Here is a 14,396-nt window from a genome sequence, read left to right on the forward strand (position 1 = left end):
AGTATTTTTTTTCTTGTTTCTTTTCTTTTTTTAGTGTTTCTTTTAAGGCCAGGGGCTCTGCAGAGGTGGCAGGGAACCTGCTGCCTCCCAGAAGGCATATCAGCAGGAAGCCAGACTCAAGCAGAACCATGACTCGCACACACACACTCCAGCATCGCATACAGCTGCACTGAGCAGCACCTGCTCACTGTGACAAATGCCTGCATCCACAGCAACACTTATAAATGTATTTGTATTTAGGATTTATTATTTTTTATTAGAAGGCAGATTTACAGAGTGAAGGAGAGACAAGGATCCTTCAAGGATCCTCCATCTGCTGGTTCACTCCCCAAGTGGCCACAATGGCAGGAGCTGAGTAGATCCGAAGCCAGGAGTCAGGAACCTCCTTCAGGTCTCCCACTTAGAGGAGGGACCCAAGGACTTGAGCTGTCCTCCACTGTTTTCTCAAGTCACAAGCAGGGAGCTGGATCAGAGGTGGAACAGCCGGGACAGGAACTGGGGCCCATATGGATGCTGGTGCTGCAAGGTGGAGGATTAGCCGGTTAAGCCACCATGCTGACCACCAGAGCATTATTATTAAAACAGGTGAATAAGGCAGGCACCAGGTTTAGAATGTCCCCTGGGATGGCCCACTTCATAGTGGAATGCTTAGGTTTGAGTCCTGGTTCCAGCTTCCTGTGGTTGCACTCAAGGCAGACAGCAGGTGGTATGTAAACTGACTGGATTCCTGGCACACACATGGGGCCTGTAGCTGCTTCCTGGGCTCCTGACTTCCGCCCTGCGTAGCCTCAGCTATTGTGGCGTTTGGAGGATGAACTAGCAGACAAAAGATCTCCACCTTTTAAATACACCTAAATAGGCACTAGAAATAAATGCATCTCAGGCAGGTGGTTTTCAATGCACTCAGAACAGGGCAAACACCACCACCTCCTCCTCAACAGTTCAACAAGAATAACCGAGAAGCTACAGGGCCCTGCCCGCTTACAGCAGGTGCTCTGTCAGGAGCCACCACTGCTCTCTGTGTTGTCAATCACAGCACAGACAAAATCCACTCAGATCAATTTTGCCAGATAAGACAGCAACACGCTTTTACCACAATCCTAATTTGGACAACCACAGCCCATGTTTTGAAACTAGGAATAGCCTTCTTTAATCTGCCAAACAGCAACGGCATAAGTGTATATGTGTGTTTTTAAACATTTTTTTTTCTATTTTAACATTTCCTGGAGGGCTAACAAATGCTTCCTATGTCATCGTATTACATCAGCAACACACAGACCAATTCCATTCATTCTGAGGTGTGAGCACCAACATGTCATTGCAGCTTGGAAACCCAACAGTCACCACCAGCAGACAGACAGGACTCTCAGCAAGGGCTTTCCTTTGTGAAACCCAGTCACTGCCAACGAGTCCCCCAGATCAGGGGCAGGGAGAGTGAGATGTCAGACGCACAAAGGGCAGAGGCTAAACGGTCAGGAGCACCCAGGCCCTCTGTGAGGACTGAGGCCCAGGCAGTGCAGCAGGGGCAGTAGAGGGCATCCGGTTCTGCGTGCCTAGGCAACTTATGAGGTTCCCTTCTGAAGGGCATCTCTGCAGGGAACACGGGGGACGTGTGCTCGCCCTGGTCCTCCTGACCTTGCTTGAGGCTGGCAGAGGACACCCACACCCACAGTCCAGACCCAGTTAGTCCCCATGACCTTCCCAAAGCGTGCTTACCTCTCACATTCAAGCCGTTGTCACATGCAAACTGTGCAAAAGGTGACATATAATTTGGGTCATATGCCAGCTCATGAGCTTGCTCAGCAATACTTCTTGCCGTCTGCTGGATACTCTCATAGTTTGAGTTCTAAGGCGGAAAGAGGAGGCATTATTTTTATCACATACCACGTATGATTTCTGCAGACAAGTCAGCTGCTCACACAGATCAAATTGAGGACAGTAACATCTCACTATGCTTTGTACACTGACATTTCATTCTAACTAAAGACCAATAATCACTTCACACTTGGAGTGAATGAGACTGCCAGGGCTGTCTGCATAACCTGTCAGTCAGAAAGCTCCTGGCCGTGATGGCCCTGGACCTCTCGATGCTTCGATTTGTTTTTTCCACTTGAGATTCTTATTCTTACAAAAACTAGATGGATTAAGAATGCAGATTCTGATCGCATTTGAAGGATGACCTTGAAAGTTTTCCTGCTTGGGAATGCAGCCCTGGCCCACAGCTGGCTCTCCAAGGAAGAGCTGCCAGCTGCACTGCTGGAAATACCTTTAGGTTCTGTCAGGATGACAGACTGGTCGAGCTGTGGAGTCCCCAGCAGACCCCCATCTTCACTGCTTCTCCTCACTCACCTGCAAAACTGGGTGCCCAGGAGAGCTCCCTTTCCACCTGAGTATAGCTGCTTGCTTCATTGTCACTGCTTCAAGGGACCCTGCCTGACTGACCCAGGACACCCCATCTGTTCTATTCAGCACTAACACCTCATCACATTCCCTAGAGGGTGAACTTCTCTGTCACCACACAGAAGCACCTGTCAGTTTCTGAACTTCACAGATGAGCTGCGGTGCTAGGGTTCCCTGTGAGTAAATCCTGACTGTAACCCTGGCAACAGGTTAGAGGTAAAAAGCAGCGAGCAAAGACTCCTTTCCTGCACACTAGGTACCTGTGTGGTGGGAGCCTGGCTTTGCCTCTCCCACCATGCAGATAAAAAGTCCGACTTGCTGCCTGGGTGGGAACAGCCCAGGCTATAGGATGGCCCCCAGCTGCTCATGGCTGATTCACATATGACTGTTGCTTGTCTTCCAGCCTCAATGCCTGCTGGGTGTGCAGTTAGAAAAAAAAGGAGCAAATGGCACCAAGAAGGCAGGTCCAATGAACACCCCGCATCCAAACATCGATGAGAATGTGCTGCCTACTGTCAGCACCCCATGGAAGGCCTGCGTGCAAGGTCTCTTCTCTCAAGTTCCCACCTGTGGATGCTTCCTCTTACAATAACTTGAAAGAGAACTACAAACCATGAACAGAAAGGCACAAAGGAATCAACAGTCCTCGTACGCCCGGGGAGGCCCTGACTGAAGGCTGAGCCTGGGGAGGCACCTTTAGCTTTTTGAGCTCCTGAAGGATCATGTAGTCAGGCATGTTGTCGAACAGCCCATCTGTTGCCGTCAGGATAATGTCGCCCAGCTGGACGTCGAAGGCCGTGCTGTCAGCAGCTTCCGGGCTGAGGCAGGGACGGAGAGGGGGGCGGGTAAGAAAGTCAGACAGCCTTTGAGAAACAAAATCTCATGTTTTCCACAGGCACTACTTCACAAGGCAGAGGCTCCTTTAAGGGAAGCCGATCCATCATAACAGTGTCAATTAAAACTTTGCAAACTACTGTAAATGTTTCAAAACCTTGAATGAGCCCATCCGTGAAACCGAGTCCCACGATGGGTGCTGGGCACAGGTGGCTTTCAGCAGGAAGGGCCCCGTGAGTCAAACCCAGCATGCCTCCAGTCCTGGGGGAAATGCCTCTGCTTCCAAACACACCACATTCCATCCTCGCTTATTCACTGCCTGCCATCAACCTCTGCCCGCCGGGCCCCAATTCTCAGAAAGATTGTGCTGGAGTAACGGTGGGTCCTGGGCACCCTCAAAGAAGACCCCGCCACCATGTGTCTCCTGGGTGTCACAAAGTGCTTGCCACACACTGGGGTTTATTTATTAGTATGCCTGGCACATAGTTTTCAAGAAAATAGCTACTGAATGACTAAGTGAATGAAGAAACAAAATATGACTATAAGCTGGGGATGGGTGGGACCTCAAACCATGCTGAAAGGAAGGCAGGCTCTGCAGCCATCTGTGGCCACTGCTGCAGGACGGGGGCTGCCCAAAGGTGGGTGCTTCTAGCTGAAGAGAGTCACAGAAACTGCTCATGAGGAGGGCAGGATGCGTGGCTGCAGGCAGGACCAGGTGGTGCGGTTCTCACTGCAGTTCCTAAAAAACAGCTTTAAAAAAAAAAAAAAAAAACAGGAGGACCTGGCACGATGGCCTAGCGGCTGCAGTCCTCACCTTCCACGCACGGGATCCCATATGGGCACCAGTTTGTGCCCCGGCAGCCCCACTTCCCATCCAGCTCCCTGCTTGTGACCTGGGAAAGCAGTCGAGGACGGCCCAATGCTTTGGGATGGATCCTGTACCCATCTGGGAGACCTGGAAGATCTCTTGGCTCCTGGCTTTGGATTGGCTCAGCTCTGCCGTTAAGGCTGCTTGATGGAATGAAATGGCAGATGGAAGATCTTTCTGTCTCTCCTTCTCTCTGTATATCTGCCTTTCTAATAAAAACAAATAAATCTTCAGAAAAATAAACAAACCAGGTAGGAGAACTAATGCTTGATGCAGACAGACCTAGGGCTGAGAACAGCCTGGTGGGAGGATGCAGCACACTCCCAGTGGCCTCGGCCTCCTGGGATGGGTCCTGAACACTTCTGAGGGACAGTCTCACTACTGCTCTCGGAGCCCAGGGCAAAGAGAGATGCCTGACAGCCTGTCCTCGCTGAGAAGCCAGACACTAACCCGAACAGAAAGGGGCAGAATGGATGCAAGCAGAGCTCGAGAGAAACGCCCCGGCACGTGTGTCACCAACACAGAATGAAGAGTGAAGAGTAATGCCACCGCCACCCACCACCTCCTACAAGGAGCTCTGTGGGCACACAGCAAAAGCTTCTGCCTCTCTTCCCTGCCCTGAAGGAAGCAGACTCCTCTCCCATTGACAGGCTCTACCAGGGAGCAAACTTTCCTCTTATTCAGCTTGTAAATATTGTGTAATAATGGCTGCTGTAAGTTAAGGTTTAAATACTTTATAGCTAACAGCCCCCGTAACTGCCAACTACTTGCTGCAGGAAGAGGAGAGAGCCTTCACCTGGCAGACAGCAGGCCAGTTCTTTCTGGGGAAGGGAGGGAAGCGATGGCAGATACTGCCGCCCGCGCAGGCTTTGACGAGGAACCAGAATCTCCACGTGTGGATGAGTGAACAGGCTGGCATGGTCGCTCTATTTTGTGCTGTGGTTTTTCTTTCCCCAGGAGTGTCCTCTGCTTCTCGGCCTGTGGGAGACTCGCTCCCATTGGACAGTCTGTCCTCTCCTACTATTCCCACCCATGAGCTTGGTGTTCTGCCAGCTGCGGTTTTGCCCATTTTGATTGAACACGCTGTGCTGCTGGAAACTTTTGACTATACTGAAACATGAGCCCAGATCACATGCTCCTGAGCTGTCTCTGGCTCCAGGGGAAGCCAACACTGCCTCACGGGCCAGCAGCACAGTGTGGCCCTCACCAGCCCGGCCTAGAGACAGCATGTCAGATAAGGCAGTGCCCAAAAACAGGAAGCCTCAAAAGAAGGGAAATGGAAGCACTGTTCTCCAAAAACTGTTAGTGACCTAGCAATCCATGCAGGCCACAGGGTCCTGAGCTCTCCCCGCTGCAGGGCGGCCACCACTCGAGTGTGTCACAGCCAACTGCAGGCCACTGTATGATCCAGTATCTCTGGCTACACTAACCTGCTCACATCTGTAAGCACATTCCTTTCTGCAGGAGACAGTGACAGTCACCTTAGGTGGGTGACCCCAAACACCTGATGATACATCACACTCATTTCAAGGGAAAAGACGGCAGGAATAATCATCCATCTTACCTACACGTGGACCTAAGAGCGGCTATGCACAAAACCAAGTGAAACGACTAATACACATACAAAGCAACACCAGAGGCTGCAGGGGCTTCGGCACAGTGGCCAAGTCACCACATGCACCTTCCCCCTCCCACATCGGACACCTGGGTCCGAGCTCCTACTCCACTGACCAGGTTTCCTGCAAACGTCCACTCTGGATATCTCAGGCAGCTGGAGCCCCACTGCCCATCAGGGAGACCTGGATGGAGTTCCTGGTTCTGGGCTGCAGTCTCTGGCCTAGTTCTTAGTCCTGGCTACTGCAGGCAGGAACCAGTAGACAGATCTGTCTTCTCTTTTACTTTGCCTTTCAAACAAAGAAAAATTAAAAACAAAACAAAAAAGCGGGGACCAGAGTGGCACAGTGGGTAAAGCTGATGCCCACAATGCCACATGGGAACTGGTTTTGTGTCCTGGCTGCTCCTTTTCTGATCCAGCTCCATGATAACGGCAGTAGAAGATGGTACAAGAACTTGGGCCACTACCACCCAGGTGGGAGACTGGATGAAGCATCTGAATTTGAATTGGCCCAGCGCTGGCGGCTGTGGCCACAGGAGAGTGAACCAGAAGAAGCATCTGAATTTGAATTGGCCCAGCGCTGGCGGCTGTGGCCACAGGAGAGCGAGCCAGAAGAAGCATCTGAATTTGACCTGGCCCAGCCCTGGCTGCTGTGGCCACAGGAGAGTGAACCAGAAGAAGCATCTGAATTTGACCTGGCCCAGCCCTGGCTGCTGTGGCCACAGGAGAGTGAACCAGAAGAAGCATCTGAATTTGACCTGGCCCAGCGCTGGCTGCTGTGGCCACAGGAGAGTGAACCAGAAGAAGCATCTGAATTTGACCTGGCCCAGCCCTGGCTGCTGTGGCCACAGGAGAGTGAACCAGAAGAAGCATCTGAATTTGACCTGGCCCAGCGCTGGCTGCTGTGGCCACAGGAGAGTGAACCAGAAGAAGCATCTGAATTTGACCTGGCCCAGCCCTGGCTGCTGTGGCCACAGGAGAGTGAACCAGAAGAAGCATCTGAATTTGACCTGGCCCAGCGCTGGCTGCTGTGGCCACAGGAGAGTGAACCAGAAGAAGCATCTGAATTTGACCTGGCCCAGCGCTGGCGGCTGTGGCCACAGGAGAGTGAACCAGAAGAAGCATCTGAATTTGACCTGGCCTAGCGCTGGCTGCTGTGGCCACAGGAGAGTGAGCCAGAAGAAGCATCTCTCTCTTCCCTTCTCTGTAACCCTTTTTTTTTTTATAGAGCAAAGATTTTTCTTGTTTGTTTTTTAAGAGATTTATTTTTATTTGACAGGCAGATTTATAGAGGGGAGACAGGAGACATGGAGAGGAAAAGATCTTCAATCTGCTAGTACACTCCCCAAATGGCCAAAATGACAGGAACTGAGCTGATTCAAAGCCAGGAGCCAGGAGCTTCTTCTAGGACTGTCACAAAAAATACAAGGTCCCAAAGGTTTGGGCTGTCCTCTGTTGCTTTTTCAGGCCACAAGCAGGGAGCTGGATGGGAAGTGGAATAACTAGGACATGAACTGATGTCCAAACGGGATGCTGATATTTGAAGAATGAGAATTAGCTAGTGATGCACTGTGCTGGCTGCTGTATATCTTTCAGATATAGCTTACCAAAAAAAAAAAAAAAGCACTTGATAGAATGCTTCTATTTTCACAAAAGGTTCATAAGCTGCCAATGATGTATGTGCTAGACCCTATATGGTTGTTACAGGGCCTTATCTGCACCCTCATTCAAGAACAGATAATTATGCAAGGTGCTGTTATAAAGTACCAATTGTCTTGGAAAGTTGTGGACAACTCAAAACGGGGGGTGAGCATCAGGCCTAGAGGTCAGTGCTGGTTAGGATGCCTGCGTGCTGCATGGGGCGCCTGAATCGGCCCCTTGCTCTCGTTCCTGATGTTAGCTTCCTGCTGATACACACAGGGAAGCTGCACAGGGTGGCTTCTGCCAATCCACAGGAAGCCCAGCACTGCAGATGCTGGTACTGAACCAGCAGATGGAGGCTTCTCTTCCCCCATTTTTTAATATTAAAAAATAAAAAGAACTGAGAAAAAGTATCAGAAACAGGCTCTCTCGACACCATCATCACAGAACACATCTAAGACTACTATTGATTCTATCGGCTGCAACCTGGAGAATCAGGAAGTCATTCTGAGTGAAGCAGGTGCCTGCTTGGCTCTCTTCCCTAAAATCAAAGGCAACCTCCGTCCCCGGCAACGGCACACATCACCACTGACTCATTTCTCCAGAACGATGTGGTCACAATACTGGTATGAAAAACTGAAACACTGGTAGCCTGAAATAGTATTCTCAAGTTCTTGCTTAGCTATTGATATAATATCTCGTTAAAGTAAACTCTTAAACTCAAAGACTTCTTGATGAGAACATTCTTCTTGGGTCTTTTTTTTTTTTTTTAAGATTTATTTATTCTTATTCGAAAGGCAGATTTACAGAGAGGAGGAGAGGCAGAAGAAAGATCTTCCATCCGTTGCTTCACTTTCCAGATGGCCGCAATAGCCGGAACTGAGCTGATCCAAACCCAGGAGCCTGGAGCAGGGTCCCAAGACTTTGGGCCATCCTCGACTGCTTTCCCAGGCCACAAACAGGGCGCTGAATGGAGAGTGTGGTAGCCAGGACATAAACTGACTATAGGATTTAGCCATTAGGCTATCATACTAGACCCTTGCTGGGTCTTTTCTTACACAGAAACAGATAACCCCTATGCTCACCTCATTCGGGGGGCGGGAGGGCCTTATGATGAGCTTGCACTTCAAGTGGAGAGGGGAAGTTACCTGTCACTCAGGACGACTCCCTCCGCTTCCGGCGGGGCGATGGAGAGCTGGAACGGAGTGTTGAAGTAGTGCTGCTGCTCGTCGGACCGGTGCACCACCTCACCGCCCCTGACCACCAGGAAGCCGGAATCCCCAAGGTTTGCTGTGTGCAGCCGGTGACTGCTCCTGTCCAGCACCACGATGCAGGCGGTGCTGCTTCCTGGAAACCACATGGAGGTCCAGTTACTTTCTCTCCCTCACCAACCTCCATAAACACACCCTTATCATGTAACACCACTCACTTCCGTCCCCAAAACCGCACGCCAATGGCATCTCCTTTGCCTCGGCAGGGCATTTCTTGGCTATGCTCCACATACGCCGTGAAAGTGAACAATAACCTTATCAGGGTCAACACAGTGGGGAAAGAGAGGGGACCCACATTACACATAGTAATGGGGCCACTCCTCATCAGAGTTCTTCCAGTTGGACAGAAGCAACAGCAGAACTGACTGCTATTCAATCATACGATTTCACTTCATTAGTGCCACCGTCTGTGCCAAGTGCTCAGGAGCAGGCTGTGGAGACATTAAGTTTTAATACTTAAATGCCAGAGTGAGAATGTTAAGTTATCCTGACATTTCTCCATTAGTCACTGGCAGGAAACCATCTTTGCGAAATTTACTAACATTTAAGAAAGAGCCACATACCCATAATTTTACACTGGATTTTCATCTGTTGAGGTAATAAACAACTTTTTTTTGGAGATTAATGACAGTATAAAGAGACAAGGCCAATAATCACGGGCAGCTGTTCAATCAATGTGTTCACATTACCAACGTTCAGGGCAGAGCCCACGTCCTAAGCAGTGAGCAAAGAGCTCCACGTGCTTCTGCTGCACACGGCCTGGCAGACAGACTGGCAAACAAAAATCCATCCTCAAGAACTCAAACTTAAGGGAAACCAGTGAACTAGAAAAACAAGTAGTTTAAAAATTAAATATAAATGGTCTGAAAATTTATGTTAAAAAAACACAACTAGACAGTAAACACGTTTTTAAAAAAAATTTATTTTATTTTTTACTGGAAAGTCAGATTTACAGAGAAAAGGACAGACAGAGAAAAAAATCTTTCATCCGTTGATTAACGCTCCCCAAGTGGCTGCAATGGCTGGAGCTGTGCTGATCCAAAGCCAGGAGCCAAGAGCTTCCAGGTCTCCCACACGGATGCAGGATCCTAAGGCTTTGGGCCACCCTAAACTGCTTTCCCAGGCTACAAGCAGGGAGCTGGATGGGAAGTGGAGCAGTCAGGATATGAACTGGGAGCCCACAAGGGATTCTGGCGCATGCAAGGGAAGGACTTTAGCCAATAGGCAACCTTGCCAGGTCCAAGAAAACACTTTTGCTAATGCATGATAATGTGGTAGAAGTGTAGGAAACATGTTGTGGTACAGCAGCTTCTCCCATCAGAGAGCATCAGCTCCAGTCCTGGCGTCTCACCTTCCACTCCAGCCCTTTGCTAGCTAAGGCTGCTAACAGGCTGCAGACGAGGGCTCAGACGCTTGGGTCCTTGTCACTTGCGTCGCAGAGCCAGATGCAGAGTCAGGGTCCTGGCCTGGGCCTGGCTCAGTCCTAGCTGTTCCGGGCATTCAAGGCAAGCCCAGCAGATGGAAGGTGTCTCAGTGTCTCCATTACCATACCTTCAAGCAGGGAAAAATCAATAGACACTGACAAATTTTAAAAATTTTTTCAAGAGTAATATTCTGAAAAATGTACATGCCCTTTGATCTAGCAATGGTACTTATAAGAACTCCACTCTGAGAATTATTATTAAAGAAACGGTCAGCAATGCAAACAGACTTAACTATAAAAACACTGCACTTAACCAGGCAAAACTGGAAATAATCAAAACATCCGCAACAGGGGATGAATAAACTGCAATACATGCAATGTCGAACAGCTGCTGGAGCTGCACCGCTTGACTGGAACCCCAGCTCTGCCAACTACCAGCCGTGGGACCACGGGCAAATTCATCCCTATGTACCTCAGTTTTCTCAGCTGTAACTGCGACGAGGCTGGCATTGTGGCATAGCGAGTGAAGTCACTGCCCCCTGGGGTGCTGGCAGCCCACAGAGTACTGGTTTGAGATCCAGCTGCTTCTCTTCCTGTTCAGCACCTTACTAATGTGCCTTGGGGAAGCAGAAGATGACCCAAGGGCATGGTGACCTGCCATCTATATAGGAGATTGATATAGGAGTTCCAGGTTCCTAACTTTGTTCTGGCACAGCCCCGGCTGCTGCAGCCATTGGGGAGTAAATGTAGCGGACAGAAAATCCCTCTGGCTCACATCTTTCAAACAAATCTTTCCTTAAAAATAGGAATAATATTAGCTATCCTGTAGAGTTGCCTCCAGGAATTACAATCGTCTTCGTCCTGTCAAACACAGCATAGTGTCAGCTATTTCATAGCCATTTAAAATCATGTTCAAGAAACACATTCGGGGGCCCAATGTGGTAGCCTAGCGGCTAAAGTCCTCGCCTTGCATGTGCGTGGATCCAATATGGGCAATGAATCCCATATGGGTTCCCGACTGCTCCATTTCCTTTCCAGCTCCCTGCCTGTGGCCTGGAAAAGCAGTCAAGGACAGCCAAAAGCCTTGGGACCGTGCACCCACATGGGTGATCTGGAAGAGGCTCTGGGCTTCTGGCTTCGGATCTGCACAGCTCCGGTCACTGCAGCCACTTGGGGAAATGGATCATTGGACGGAAGATCTTCCTCTGTCTCTTCTCTCTGTATAGCTGCCTTTCCAAAAAAAAAAAAAAAAAAAAAAAATCAAATAAATCTTTAAAAAAAGAAAGAAATGCATTTGACAGAAAGCAAAACAAAACAAAACGCACGAGGGTCTGGCATGATAGCCTAGTGGGACCCTGCACCAACATGCGTGACCAGAAAGATGTTCCTGGCTCCTGGCTTTAGATTGGCTCAGCTCTGGTTGTTGCAGCTATTTAGGGAGTAAGCCAGCGGATAGAAGATCTTTTCTCTCTGCCTGTCTCCCCTTCTCTCTGTATATCTGTCTTTCCAATAAAAATAAACTAAATCTTTTTTTAAAAATGCATTTGGAAAGGTAAGATAATTTAAATGAAACAAGCACAACACAAACTAGCATTAAAATTTCCTTTTAAGAAAAGGTCCTATCAAAACATAAAAGCCATACGTGCATCAGACACAGCCAAGGCAGTTAAAGCCCTACTCTATCAGCAGAGAGCCAGAGCAGTCTGAGTTCTGGCTCTACCAGCCCCTTCCAGTGCCCTGCCAAGGTGTCCTCTGGGAGGCAGCAGTGGAAGACCTGGACCTGGGCTTCGGCTCCGGGCTGGCTTCCTCCAGACCCAACAGCTGCAAGCCTTCAGAAAGTGAACCAGCAGATGGGAGATTTCGGTCTCTCTCTGCCTCTCAAATAAATAAAATTAATCAAAATTTTGTTAACAAAGTTTGTTAACTGATGCTAACTACTATACTAGCATTTTAAAAAATTAGTACGTAAAATTAAAACTGTTAAGAATTAAAAAGCAAAATCAGTAGGCTCTGGAACTAACTGGGTCAAATCCCACAACACCATTTTCTAGCTGCAGGAGACAAGCAAGGCATGCGCTCCCTCAAGGCCTGTCTCTCCCCAACAAAATGGGGAGTAAAAGATCTTTATATAACTTTATATAACTACTTCTTGGAGTTGTTGTGAGCACACAGTAGACTCGAAGCCATCATTATTCTTTGCACAATATATAAAAAAAGATTCTGGAAACATAATCACTAAAACACTAATAATTTTCTTAGTGGGGTTATGGATAATTTTTGTTATTCATTTTGGCTTGATTAAAAAACATAATTTTGGGGCTGGTACAATGGCTCAGCAGGCCAATCCTCTACCTACAAGCACCAGCATCCCATATGGGTGCCAGTTCATGTCATGGCAACTCCTCTTCCAATCCAGCTCCCCACTGATGTGCCTGGGAAAGCAGTGAGGAGGGCCCAACCAAGTCCTCGTGCCTCTGAACCCATGTGGCCGACTCAGAAGAAACTCCTGGATTCTGGTTTCAGTCTGGACCAGTCCTGGCAACTGTGGCCATTTGGGAGTGAACCAGTGGACCTCTCTTTTTCCTTCTCTGTAACTCTTTCAAATAAGTAAATCTTAAGGAAAAAAAAAAACAAGAACAACATTGCATTCTTAATTGTCTACTGCATGTGCACAGGGAATGCCCTGACAGTAATGCTCAGCCACCTAGTCCCATTATAAACGTGCAGCAAAACACACCGGCACTGTAACCACAGTGCCCTGCAGCTTAGTGCAGAGGGAAGACCACCAGCTCCCCTGCCTTCCTACCTCACTGCAGCCAAACCCCAGCCAGCCAGCCACAACCAGTAGGATCGCTACACATGCATGACGTCTGATAAGGAAAGATGAGAGGTGAGGAGCCCAGCCTCGACCACTCTGCTGCAGTAAGGGCTCACGCTGACTCAGTATTACTCACCGACAAGCCCTGACTATCATTTTGCTGCCCTGTGGCTTTAACCTGCTGAATTAGAATCAGCATGGTCAGGCCCACGACTAAATCCTCGCCTTGCATGTGCCGGGATCCCATGTGAGTGCAACTGGCCGGCATCACACAAACAGTTCAACGGAAGGCAAATTTTACACCATGGCAACCTACTTTTTTTTTTTTTTTTAAGATTTATTTTATTTTTATTACAAAGTCAGACATACTGAGAGGAGGAGAGATAGAGAGGAAGTGGAGCCGCCAGGATTAGAACCAGCGGCCACATGGGATCAAGGCGAGGACCTTAGCCACTAGGCCACGCTGCCGAGCCCAACCTACTAACTTTGAACCGGGGCTGATTTTAAATGGGAGGCCTTCTGGTAACTAGAAAGTAGTAGCAACTATGAGAAACTTACTCACACCCTTGTTGCTTATCAGAAGGTTGGGTTAGTTCCCAGGAAGTCATGTAACCAACAAAGACAGAAGTGTGGCCGAAGGATGACCCATTACTATACCAATTAAACACAGGTGTTTAGTTTTCTAATACAAGATAAGCAGGGATCTGATATGAGAATTCTATAGACCACATGCTTGTCCCTTCTCCCTTCCTCAGGGACAACTACAAAATCTTAGAATCTTATTCTTTTTTTTCTCACTGCAATCCAGTTTTATCTTTGTTTTTGAATGGAAACATGTAGAAGCTGATGGTCACATGGTATGTAATCTCCTCCTCTTCACAGCACTCCTGAGTAGCAGTACAGGCCACAGTGCAGCTTCTACTCCTGGAGGACTTCTGCTAGTATCAGCAGTGTTCCCACAATATTATTACATCTATCTTTTGGTGCACAGATGCACAAGAATTTCTCTAGTCTACAGTAAATACCTAGAAATGGAATTGGAGCATGCTGTTACGCTGATATTTAACTTTTAATGGCAATAACAAATTGTTTTCCAAAATGGCCGTATCTACTCACATGCCCTCCATATAAAATTAAGTATTTCAGGTTGCCCACCACGCCTTTATCAAACTCTACTTAGTACCATGTACTCCAGAAAACAGCTGGTCTGGCAATTAATGTCCTTGTTTTGCTTCTCACTGCCTTCTGGGCTTCTTAAAAGACACACAGGGCACCTACTTACCAAGCAAAGGTACTTTATTTTGCAGCAACTCACAGTAGCTGGTGGTAAGAATTCCGATGGGATTACTTGGTACGAACCGTCCTTCTTTGACTAAACGTTCACACGTACGCATTAAAGTCCCTGAGAACTGGGACGGATCAACTCCATAGTCTCTCCATCCTCCCACACCATCTGCAACCCCTACAAAACAAACACAGAAACGGAAACATACATTGAAACTCCTCAGTAATTCTTACTCCTGCTG

At 48.4% G+C, this 14,396-nt stretch overlaps 1 protein-coding gene across 1 annotated transcript in view; it reads right to left on the minus strand.

Moving 5' to 3' along the window:
- Nucleotides 1-14,396, minus strand: part of PPTC7 (protein phosphatase targeting COQ7) — a 41,696-nt gene that overhangs the window by 345 nt on the left and 26,955 nt on the right. Inside the window, exons 2-5 of the mRNA XM_004595387.2 lie at nt 14,153-14,332; nt 8,507-8,705; nt 3,095-3,218; nt 1,717-1,846 (exon numbers count right to left, since the gene is read on the minus strand). Of these exons, the coding sequence (XP_004595444.2) occupies nt 1,717-1,846; nt 3,095-3,218; nt 8,507-8,705; nt 14,153-14,332 (633 nt within the window). The remainder of the gene's footprint in view (nt 1-1,716; nt 1,847-3,094; nt 3,219-8,506; nt 8,706-14,152; nt 14,333-14,396) is intronic.

Source organism: Ochotona princeps, chromosome 29 (genome assembly GCF_030435755.1).
Source record: "Ochotona princeps isolate mOchPri1 chromosome 29, mOchPri1.hap1, whole genome shotgun sequence".
Classification (NCBI taxonomy): Eukaryota; Metazoa; Chordata; class Mammalia; order Lagomorpha; family Ochotonidae; genus Ochotona; species Ochotona princeps.